Below are 12,501 nucleotides of genomic sequence, written 5' to 3' on the forward strand. Positions count from 1 at the left end.
GAACGGCCAAATGGGGCAGTGTTGCAATCTACTGCAAAGACAGCCTGCAGAGTTCTGTCCTACTATCCAGGTCTGTACCCAAGCAATTTGAACTTCTACTTTTAAAAATCCACCTCTCTAAAAACAAGTCTCTCACCGTTGCCGCCTGCTATAGACCACCCTCTGCCCCCAGCTGTGCTCTGGACACCATATGTGAACTGATTGCCCCCCATCTATCTTCAGAGCTCGTGCTACTAGGCGACCTAAACTGGAACATGCTTAACACCCCAGCCATCCTACAATCTAAGCTTGATGCCCTCAATCTGACACAAATTATCAATGAACCTACCAGGTACCACCCCAAAGCCGTAAACACGGGCACCCTCATAGATACCATCCTAACCAACTTGCCCTCTAAATACACCTCTGCTGTTTTCAACCAAGATCTCAGCGATCACTGCCTCATTGCCTGCATCCGTAATGGGTCAGCGGTCAAACGACCTCCACTCATCACTGTCAAACGCTCCCTGAAACACTTCAGCGAGCAGGCCTTTCAAATCGACCTGGCCGGGGTATCCTGGAAGGATATTGATCTCATCACGTCAGTAGAGGATGCCTGGTTATTTTTTTTAAATGCCTTCCTCACCATCTTAAATAAGCATGCCCCATTCATGAAATTTAGTACCAGGAACAGATATAGCCCTTGGTTCTCTCCAGACCTGACTGCCCTTAACCAACACAAAAACATCCTATGGCGTTCTGCATTAGCATCGAACAGCCCCCATGATATGCAACTTTTCAGGGAAGCTAGAAACCAATATACACAGGCAGTTAGAAAAGCCAAGGCTAGCTTTTTCAAGCAGAAATTTGCTTCCTGCAACACACTCAAAAAAGTTCTGGGAAATGGCAAAGTCCATGGAGAATAAGAACACCTCCTCCCAGCTGCCCACTGCGCTGAGGACAGGAAACACTGTCACCACCGATAAATCCACTATAATTGAGAATTTCAATAAGCAATTTTCTACGGCTGGCCATGCTTTCCACCTGGCTACCCCTACCCCGGTCAACAGTACTGCACCCCCCACAGCAACTCGCCCGAGCCTTCCCCATTTCTCCTTCTCCCAAATCCAGTCAGCTGATGTTCTGAAAGAGCTGCAAAATCTGGACCCCTACAAATCAGCCGGGCTTGACAATCTGGACCCTTTCTTTCTAAAATTATCTGCCGAAATTGTTGCAACCCCTATTACTAGCCTGTTCAACCTCTCTTTCCTGTCGTCTGAGATTCCCAAAGATTGGAAAGCAGCTGCGGTCATCCCCCTCTTCAAAGGGGGGGACACTCTTGACCCAAACTGCTACAGACCTATATCTATCCTACCCTGCCTTTCTAAGGTCTTCGAAAGCCAAGTCAACAAACAGATTACCGACCATTTCGAATCCCACCATACCTTCTCCGCTATGCAATCTGGTTTCAGAGCTGGTCATGGGTGCACCTCAGCCACGCTCAAGGTCCTAAACGATATCCTAACCGCCATCGATAAGAAACAATACTGTGCAACCGTATTCATTGACCTGGCCAAGGCTTTGGACTCTGTCAATCACCACATCCTCATCGGCAGACTCGATAGCCTTGGTTTCTCAAATGATTGCCTCGCCTGGTTCACCAACTACTTCTGAGAGTTCAGTGTGTCAAATCGGAGGGCCTGTTATCCGGGCCTCTGGCAGTCTCTATGGGGGTGCCACAGGGTTCAATTCTTGGACCGACTCTCTTCTCTGTATACATCAATGATGTCGCTCTTGCTACTGGTGAGTCTCTGATCCACCTCTACGCAGAAAACACCATTCTGTATACTTCTGGCCCTTCTTTGGACATTAACTTCTTTGGGATAGGGGGGCGCTATTTTCACTTTGGGAAAAAATCGTGCCCAATTTAAACGGCCTCGTACTCTATTCTAGATCGTACAATATGCATATTATTATTACTATTGGATAGAAAACACTCAAGTTTCTAAAACCGTTTGAATTATATCTGTGAGTAAAACAGAACTCATTTTGCAGCAAACTTCCTGTCAGGAAGTGAAAAATCTGAAATCGAGGCTCTGTTCCAGGGCCTTCCTATTCATTTGCTTGAAATCTATGGATATACATGCACTTCATACGCCTTCCACTAGATGTCAACAGGCAGTGAGAGGTGGAATGGGGTGTCTAGCTTGATCTGAGGTCGAACAAGAGCTCTTGGAATGATGTGACCCCAAATTTCCTTTGTTCAGCAAGGCGCGGGAAGGAACCCTGGATTGCCTTCTGAAAAGCTTTCGGTATAGACGGCTAATATCTCCGGCTTTGATTTTATTTGATACATGTGATAATATCATCGTAAAGTATGTTTTTTCAATATAGTTTTATCAGATTATTGAACGTTTATCGGGAGTTTTTGCATTTTCCGTTCTCTGCGTTTGGTGAAGATGGACAACTTCACGCCACTTGGCTAGCTTTGGTTGCTAATTCGACAGGAGAAGAGGACATTCTAACACCAAACAACGATTATTCTGGACAAAGGACTCCTTGTACAACATTCTGATGGAAGCTCAGCAAAAGTAGGAACCATTTATGATGTTATTTCGTATTTCTGTGGAAAATGTTTAGTACTATTTTCCGCCCTCATTGCAGGCGCTGTCTCGCTATAACGTAAGCTGTATGTCGTACTAAAGTTATTTTTAGAATTCTAACACGGCGATTGCATTAAGAACGAGTGTATCTTTCATTTGCTGTACAACATGTATTTTTTAGTAAAGTTTATGATGAGTTCTTTGATTAGATTAGGTGAGTGTCAGAAATATATCCGGATAATTTTGTGCAGTTTGGCTACGTATTCACATTGTATAACCACGATTTGTACAGCTAAATATGCACATTTTCGAACAAAACATATATGTATTGTGTAACATGATGTTATAGGACTGTCATCTGATGAAGTTTGTCAAGGTTAGTGAATAATATTATATCTTTTGCTGGTTTTTTGCGATCGCTACCTTTGCGGTGAATGAATGCGGTTGTGTGGTTGGCTATTGTGGTACGCTAATATAATGCTATATTGTGTTTTCGCTGTAAAACACTAAAAAAATCTGAAATATTGGCTGGATTCACAAGATGTTTATCTTTCATTTGCTGTACACCATGTATTTTTCATAAATGTTTTATGATGAGTATTTAGGTATTTCACGTTGCTCTCTGTAGTTATTCTTGCTGCTTCGGTGCTATTTGTGATTGTAGCTGCAATGTAAAACTATGATTTATAACTCAAATATGCACATTTTCAAACAAAACATAGATTTATTGTATAACATGTTATAAGACTGTCATCTGATGAAGTTGTTTCTTGGTTAGTGACTAAGTATATCTCTATTTGGTCGGTTTTGTGATAGCTACCTATGCGGTAGAAACATGGTGAAAATATGCAGTTGAGTCTTTGGCTATTGTGGTTAGCTAATAGAAATACATAGTGTTTTCGCTGTAAAACATTTTAAAAATCGGAAATGATGGCTGGATTCACAAGATGTTTATCTTTCATTTGCTGTATTGGACTTGTGATTTCATGATATTTATATGCTATTATTTACTTGTGGCGCTATGCTAGTCAGCTTTTACTGATGAGGATGCTCCCGGATCCGGGATGGGTGTTAAGTAAAGGTTAAAAGGAACCACCAGCTTTCATATGTTCTCATGTTCTGAGCAAGGACCTGAAACGTTAGCTTTCTTACATGGCACATATTGCACTTTTACTTTCTTCTCCAACACTTTGTTTTTGCATTATTTAAACCAAATTGAACATGTTTCACTATTTATTTGAGGCTAAATTGATTTTATTGATGTATTATATTAAGTTAAAATAAGTGTTCATTCAGTTGTAATTGTCATTATTACAAACAAAAAATATTTTTAAAACTATTATAATAAATAAAATAAAAATATATACACTGCTCAAAAAAATAAAGGGAACACTTAAACAACACAATGTAACTCCAAGTCAATCACACTTCTGTGAAATCAAACTGTCCACTTAGGAAGCAACACTGACAATAAATTTCACATGCTGTTGTGCAAATGGAATAGACAAAAGGTGGAAATTATAGGCAATTAGCAAGACACCCTAACCCTAACCCTAACCCTAACCCTAACCCTAACCCAATAAAGGAGTGGTTCTGCAGGTGGTGACCACAGACCACTTCTCAGTTCCTATGCTTCCTGGCTGATGTTTTGGTCACTTTTGAATGCTGGCGGTGCTTTCACTCTAGTGGTAGCATGAGACGGAGTCTACAACCCACACAAGTGGCTCAGGTAGTGCAGCTCATCCAGGATGGCACATCAATGCGAGCTGTGGCAAGAAGGTTTGCTGTGTCTGTCAACGTAGTGTCCAGAGCATGGAGGCGCTACCAGGAGACAGGCCAGTACATCAGGAGACGTGGAGGAGGCCGTAGGAGGGCAACAACCCAGCAGTAGGACAGCTACCTCCGCCTTTGTGCAAGGAGGAGCACTGCCAGAGCCCTGCAAAATGACCTCCAGCAGGCCACTTAAAACTTAATGGTGTTGGAGTCATGCTTGGCCACACAGTCGTGGGTGAACAGGGAGTACAGGAGGGGACTAAGCACACACCCCTGAGGGGCCGCAGTGTTGAGGATAAGCATGGCAGATGTTGTTGCCTACCCTTACCACCTGGGGGCAGCCCATCAGGAAGTCCAGGATCCAGTTGCAGAGGGAGGTGTTTGTCCCAGGGTCCTTCACTTAGTGATGAGCTTTGTGGGCACTATGGTGTTGAACGCTGAGCTGTAGTCAATGAACAGCATTCTCGCATAGGTTTTCCTTTTGTCCAGGTTGGAAAGGGCAGTGTGGAGTGCGATTGAGATTGTGTCATCTGTGGATCTGTTGGGGCGTTATGCGAATTGGAGTGGGTCTAGGGTTTCTGGGATGATGGTGTTGATGTGAGCCAAGACCAGCCTTTCAAAGCACTTCAAGGCTACCAACGTGAGTGCTACGGGGCGGTAGTCATTTAGGGGAAAGGGAAAGGTCGTAAAATATAACTGAATGCCTTCAACTGAAATGTGTCTTCCTCATTTAACCCAACCCCTCTGAATCAGAGGTTCGGGGGGCTGCCTTAATCGACATCCACGTCTTCGGCGCCCGGGGAACAGTGCGTTAACTGCCTTGCTCAGAGGCAGAATTACATATTTTTACCTTGTCAGCTTGGGGATTCGATCCAGTAACCGAAACGCTCTAACCACGAGGTTACCTTCGCATTCTTGGGCACAGGGACTTTGGTGGTCTGCTTGTAACATGTTGGTATTACAGACTCAGACAGTGAGAGGTTGAAAATGTCAGTGAAGACACTTGCCAGTTGGTCCACGAATGCTCTGAGTACACGTCCTGGTAATCCGTCTGGCCCCGCAGCCTTTTGAATGTTTACCTGTTTAAAAGGTCTTTCTCACATCGGCTATGGAGAGCGTGATCACACAGTCGTCTGGAACAGCTGGTGCTCTCATTTATGCTTCAGTGTTGCTTGCCTCAAAGTGAGCATATGTTGCACGGTGCACTGGTACCACAGTGATATCACGGTACCAAAACGTCATGATACTTATTATACCAATATTTTAGAAAACCGTTGTACCGTTTCATATGATACTACTACCTCTTTTCAGCCCTACTGATCTAAAGAACCTGCTGGTGCCTGTTATAAAATGTTTATAAAGTCAGTTTTGTTTATAAATGCAGTTGAATTGAAACAGCCACTAGTCTCTTGTATGCGCAGGTCCAGTAATATCCACTTCACTTTCATGCGTATATCACGTGTGGCAGCTGTAATCAGCCAGCCGCATCCCCTAACAGCCCTCACCTGCTTCTCTTCGTCCCGCTCTTCATGCGCATCTATTCCTGTGTCAGTTTTATAATGTAGCTGTGATGCAGACCCTACTGAGTCTTCTGTTGTCATAAATGTACACTATTAACATTGGAGCAGCACGCAGAGCAAGCAATGTTGATACATTGTATCATTTAAATCGCCTGTTATAGCCAAGAGCACAGTCCATTCAGAGTATACTTTGCAAGTTCACCATCATGCCGCCTCAGTGTCAGAGGGGAAAAGGAGCAGCGCTTCACAACAAGCATACTTGCAGTTTTACAGCAAAAAAAACTGCTCATCTCTAACTTAAACAGGTTAAAAAAAAAGATCACCCATATTACCCGATGCCTTTTGTTCTTTCTATGGGGATTCGCACGCATTTCATATAATTTCACAAACCATGTTGCGGGCCGTTTCAAACTAATCTCAGGTTGCTAACGTTGTTCAGTCATGTTTCCTAGCTAGCTAACAACCTGGTAACTTGATAGTAGGTTTAGGCAAATTTGATTGGCACAGAAAGAAAGGAAAAGGGTCTGCTACTCATGAGATGTGCATCAAAGGTAGGATTCATATAGTTCTAATGTAAGCCTTAACTAATTAAAACATCTATTTCATTCTGGTGCTCCTTAAATTCTGTTTGGTGTCTAACGTTTTAAAAGTTGGGAGCAGTGTGTGTGTGTGTATGTTTGTGGGAGAGAGAGTGGGGTGTGTGTTAATGAGAGAGGAGACAGTGTGTCTGTCTGTGTTAACTGATGAGTAAAGGTTTCATGCAGTGTTTTCCCCTTACTGACACAATTACATGCAGATCATTATGCATGTATATTCCTTACTCCCATTCCTCCAGCCAAAACACAGGTAGGCCTTTGCAAATATGAGCAAATCCGCCAGTCTATTCTGTATTCTATAATACACTGAACAGTGTGAAGTTAAATTCAATGTGTTGTATTGAGTAGAATTGTGAATTTCAGTGACAGGTTTTTGCGCAGCATATGCGCAGAACAATTCGAAATAGGGAACATGTGTGCTGGGCGAACACTACGCTGGGCCACTGATTTTTTTAACAACTCGGTATCGTGATACTTGGCCTAGTATTGTATCTTTAGTAAAATGTTGGTATCGTGACAACACTAAAAACTAATTAATTCTATATAATCGCCCAGCCCTACGATGGCCCTCTGGCCTCGTAATGTGATGGGAGTTTAATTGAAAAATATAAAATTTTCCGGTGACCATCAATGAACTCATTCAGTTCATTGAAACATTACAGTCTGATTGACTAGTTTTATTAGGCGTTAACGATGTGCATCTGTCCCTTTCACGACGATTCGATACGTATCTAGATACATGGGCTCCGATGCGATACAGGAACGATACGTTTTAGTTTGAAACGATTCGGTGCGATTGGGTTTGATTAGAATAAAGAATCTATAAGATTTGATGTGCTAACATTTGTTGCATACACATTCATTTTCCATTTTAAAACCTCTTAAGGAAAGTTTGCTGACGACACTTTTTTAAATTTCCGCCTAAAATGACAAATCTAAACTGCCTGTAGCTCAGGAACTGAAGCAAGGATATGCATATTCTTGATAACATTTGAAAGGAAACACTTTGAAGTTTGTGGAACTGTGAAATGAATGTAGATGAATATAACACATTAGATCTGGTAAAAGATAATAAGAAAGAAAGATAATAAGAAAAAAACATGCGTTTTAAGTTTTTTCTCTTTTCCCCCCATCATCTTTGAAATGCAAGATAAAGGCCATTATATCACATAGGAGTCTAGGAGCAATTTAGATTTTGGTGTGCAGTGTATGTTCAAAGTTTTAGACTGATCCAATGAACCATTACATTACTGTTCACAATGTTGTATAAAGTCTGCGCAAATGTGCCGAATTGGTAAATTGATACATATTCAAGTACATAACTATAGAGAACATACAAAAATGATATGGTAATTATGGATAATCAGCTTCCCTACAGAAAATACACTAACCTTCACACATCTAGATGGGGGGGGGGGCAGACACAGCAGGGGTTCAAACTGTAGAACCCAGTTCCTACATTTGAATGTAAAAATTGATTTTATCAAACAAAACTATGCTACATTTTATCTCTGGGACCCTCAGGATGCCAAATCAGAGCATGATTACTGAATATAAGTACATTATTTACCTTCAGGGGTGAATGTATCATACCAGTTGCCATGATAAACATTTTTGTTGTTGTGCACTCTCCTCAAACAATAGCATGGTATTCTTTCATTAATAGCTACTGTAAATTGGACAGTGCAGTTAGATTAACAAGAATTTAAGCTTTCTGCCCATATAAAGACACCTGTGTCCTGGGAAATGTTCTTGTTACTTACAACATCATGCTAATCACATTAGCGCACGTTAGCTCAACCGGACACCGATCTTAAATTAAAATCTGCTGCTGAGGCGCTTTTGAGCTGGGCCTCTCTGAACTGGATCTGTCTGAGCTGACTTCTCTGTATGTGTGTGTGTGTGTGTGAATTATGTATGTCTATTGTGTATGTAGGCACCTGAGCTGAGCCATAAGGAAAATTGGGCATCTACCAACCCACTATCAGTTAGTTTGCTTTTCTTTTTTACTAACTTTTCTTTATTTGAATGCTGAAGGTGATGCATAGATGAGCCAGATCAGGAACAGGCCTACTTCTCATTGGTCAGCACGCGAAGCTGTGCACAGCGAGCAGTTTGACTAGGCTACTGATATTGTCTGGGGTTGTTTGGCATGCAAAATTACTTGTAGATCAATGACTGTCAACCTAATTACATGCTTAATTAGACAAGGAGGATGCAGTTGTCACAAAAGATTAGAGGTATTTTCAGGTAGAAAGTAATTTGATCAACAAAAATAGTAAACCGGCGATTCATTACTTTTGTGCCGATTTTCTGACAAATGCATGCTACATTTGGATCTGTTTGGAATCCTCCAGACCGATGAACTCATATCTTAAACATTTGAACCAGGACTGATGCGGTGAATCATTACTTCCCTATTAGGAGTGTCATCAAAAGGAAAACAGAACTTTTGTTTAAATCGGCAAGAAAGCAGAACACTACACAGTGTTAAACTACACATTTTACAGTGTCCAGCCTTTACACAGTGTAATGGAGAAATGAAACTGGATAAAATAGCCTAAGCTAACCCTAACCCATCTCTATATTTACCAGAGACTGAGCATAACAGACAACCCAAAGCCTACAGGAAGAAAGCAGAGTCCTCTATCCAATTTCCGATATCCATCAGAGAGCCATATAATGCTCTGTAAATGGCTGCTAAACAAGTTAAGCCCTGGGCTTTAATGAGGTACAGATCACAGGAGTGGAGAGGGGGGGTCTGTCTAATAGAGCCTTTATAGGTTAGGGCTCCTCAGAGAAAAACAACCCATTCTCTAGTGGCACACTAACTGTGGAAAATAACTACATTGGATGCATCACTATAGTATGTTTCGTCTGCAGTTAAACACTCCAATATCAGTGATTGGTCAAAATGACTGTCATGATAAAATGGGTTTTACTGGGTTAAATGGACATAGATTGGATTAAAAGAACATACACTAGGCTTAAGTGAGCTGAGGTTGGTGGAACAGGCTGACACTAACTGGGTTGAGAACTAAGCTTAGGTTAGGCCTACTCCTATTGTGTCAAAATCTAATAATTGAGTGAAATATTTGCAAGTGAGCCGATTTTGAAGCTGGCATCTTTTCTTCTAGCCATGGTAGCCAAAATAATTGGCAACAGGGCATTTTTATTCATGACCCTAAGCATGATGGGATGCTAATTGCTTAATTAACTCAGGAACATCTGCTTTCAATATACTTTGTATCCCCATAATTTACTCAAGTGTTTCCTTTATTTTGTCAGTTACCTGTATCTTAACCTACATCTAATTGATCATCTCCAGGACCCCAATTTCCATGAGAAGAACTTTAGGTCACCCAAAAACAACCTTTAAGGTGGTAAAATGTTGAAATTGTGGGCATGAATTTGAGTGGGGCTTATGTACCTTGCACAAAGAGGGTCTGGTCAGTCTCTCCTCTTCATCGAATGGACCTTTCCAACGTGACGCCATCATTTCACTTCACACAAGAGGTGACAATCCTTTAGTGCACACATCGAAAGCTATAGATCCCAGCAAATAGACAGCAGTTGAGTCCTCCAAGTAACGTTAGGGTTCGTCTCTCCAGTTCACACCGTAATCCATGTTCCCGTATCTGGTCCAAATTGTTGAGCTGAATGTGAAACAAGTTTATTTGAACGAATTGCATTAGTGACTGCTGTATTGAAATACACAATACAATTTATATTCCAATTTTTGCTAACAAACATTGATAAGCATAGTTGAAATGTGAAAATGCTAACTAAGGTTAGTGCAAAAAAGTGCTTGCTATTACCTTTCTAATAATCTTTACCAAAACGACCGTATGAATGATTAACTAGCTAGGTTATTACCAGCAAGCCAAGCAACAAGTGAGGAGGCAGGAGGCAAAGCCGATCGATGCGACTCGCTCGCGGACTAACGTTAGTAACTAACTCGTGAGTCAAAACTTGCCACCCTGTTGTTCTTGTGCTCAGACCGAGAGCGAACTGGGACGTATTTCACTGGTCACCGTACTATACGTTGTGTTATTTTCTAATCAGATAAAGGAAAACAAGTCAAGTTGTAAAAACACAGGCATGTCGTTACGTTGGTCGCCGATTCTTTTCCTGCCCTGGCTGAACTCCGTTAATGTAGTTGGATCCGATCAATACAAAGAAGCCAAAGTTTTCCTCAACAACAAAAAACTTCGTTGTGGGGTCGGAGAACGTTTCAATTACAGATGACACGATACAGCAAGAGTTTGAGGTGTAGTTAGCTAGCTACATCTAACATTACAAAAGAAACGCGTGGAACCTGTTTAGCTAGCTGGCTATTCTTCAGAAGTTTGTAATTGGCATAAAAACAAATATCCGTGCAATGTGACTAAGTTAGCTAGTAGGTAGCCAGCTAACGTTAGCATGCTATTTAATGGGCTAAAGTAAACCTACCTGTTGTGAAAAGCGACGTTACAGACTGTGTTGAAACGTATTTATTTCCCATAAAAATCACTCAAATAAAATTCTGGCCCAGTGTCAGTTTCAATCATATTTCCATATCCTAACGAAATACAGTCACAGATGTATCCCATCCGAACTCCGGGGAGACACGCTGCTGCTGGAAGTTGGAATTTTGTTCAAGCCTTCCAGAATGCCAAAGACCATCCTCTTTTCGCCAGCGCCACTCCCGGCAAGGCTTCTTCTTCTTTGGTATTATGACGGTCCGCAAACAAATGTCATAGGGGTATTCCGCCGACTACTGTATTGGCTGTGTATCAGCCTATTATTCTGTAGTATGACTTCATCACACTGTAAAATACATGGATTTTATTGATTTATTGCCCTACCAACTAACCCTGCCTCCATTAAAACCTCACCACTATTCCTGCTACTTTTGCCCCATCTGACCCTGCTCCAGGCCAGCAGACTGGGAGGATGGGACACTATAATTCAAAACATATTGTAACTCTTCTGCAGTAAAATCTCGTACACCCAAGCAGTGGCGAGTGAACACAAAAAAATTTACAAATAATTCAGACATTTGGAACAACACAAATAAATAATCATAACATTTTAAACTATATACATATAAAATATTTACAAAAATAAGAAGTAACAAAGACAAATAGAAATACATTTGTGTTGATTTGGCACTCGAGCATCAATACATTACCCATCACCCAACACTCAACCAAGAGTCAAGACTAAACCAATTCACCTTGGTGGTGTGCGGAATGGTTTTATATTGTTATTAACGATTTTGCACAAACCAGAAAAAAAATGCAACGATATGTCCGTGAAACTATATATTCACAGTATTATGAATGAATTGTGGTGTATTTGGTAGCGTTACATAGTGTGACTGATTTTACTAATTGCATTAGTACTGTACAAAGTTAGAAGTGCGCTATTTGATAGATTCCCCCGCTCCCCCTACCTCAGGCTTCCAGTGGGGAGACCTGAGGTCAACCTACCTCCGCCCCCCTCTACATCTCATACTTCTGAGTGGGAGACCTTCCCAGGCAGTAGCCTGCCTAGCTCACAAACTAAAATCAGTGTGCCCACTCCGACAAGGTTAATTGACCCACAGTCCCACACGGTGACATGATATCATTGACGTGACGTGCAAATGAGCGATAGAAAACCGATCATGCAAATCAAATTGTATTGGTCACATACACATGGTTAACAGATGTTAATGTTAGTGTAGCGAAATGCTGTGCTTCAAGTTCCGACAGTGCAGTAACATCTAACAAGTACTCTAACAATTCCCCAACAACTACCTAATACACACAAATCTAAAGGGGTGAATGGGAATATGTACATATAAGTATATGGATGAGCGATGGCCCAGCGGCATAGGCAATGTGCAGTAGATGGTATAAAATACAGTATATACATGTGATATGAGTAATGTAAGATATGTAAACATTATTAAAGTGGCATTATTTAAAGTGGCATTGTTTAAAGTGACTAGTGATCCATTTATTAAAGTGTCCAGTGATTGGGTCTCAATGTAGGCAGCAGCCT

The 12,501-nt window shown here is 41.3% G+C and overlaps 1 protein-coding gene across 2 annotated transcripts in view; it reads right to left on the reverse strand.

Annotated features, from left to right (window-relative positions):
• LOC120020320 (rho GTPase-activating protein 21-like) overlaps nucleotides 1-11,101 on the reverse strand; it is a 112,728-nt gene extending 101,627 nt beyond the window's left edge. For both annotated transcript variants that reach the window (XM_038963895.1, XM_038963896.1), the window contains exons 1-2: nucleotides 10,924-11,101; nucleotides 9,902-10,127 (exon numbers count right to left, since the gene is read on the reverse strand). In XM_038963895.1, coding sequence (XP_038819823.1) covers nucleotides 9,902-9,970 — 69 coding nt within the window. In that variant the 5' untranslated portion in view covers nucleotides 9,971-10,127; nucleotides 10,924-11,101. The remainder of the gene's footprint in view (nucleotides 1-9,901; nucleotides 10,128-10,923) is intronic.
• Nucleotides 11,102-12,501: the final 1,400 nt, after the last annotated feature.

Source organism: Salvelinus namaycush, chromosome 25 (assembly GCF_016432855.1).
Source record: "Salvelinus namaycush isolate Seneca chromosome 25, SaNama_1.0, whole genome shotgun sequence".
Taxonomy (NCBI): domain Eukaryota; kingdom Metazoa; phylum Chordata; class Actinopteri; order Salmoniformes; family Salmonidae; genus Salvelinus; species Salvelinus namaycush.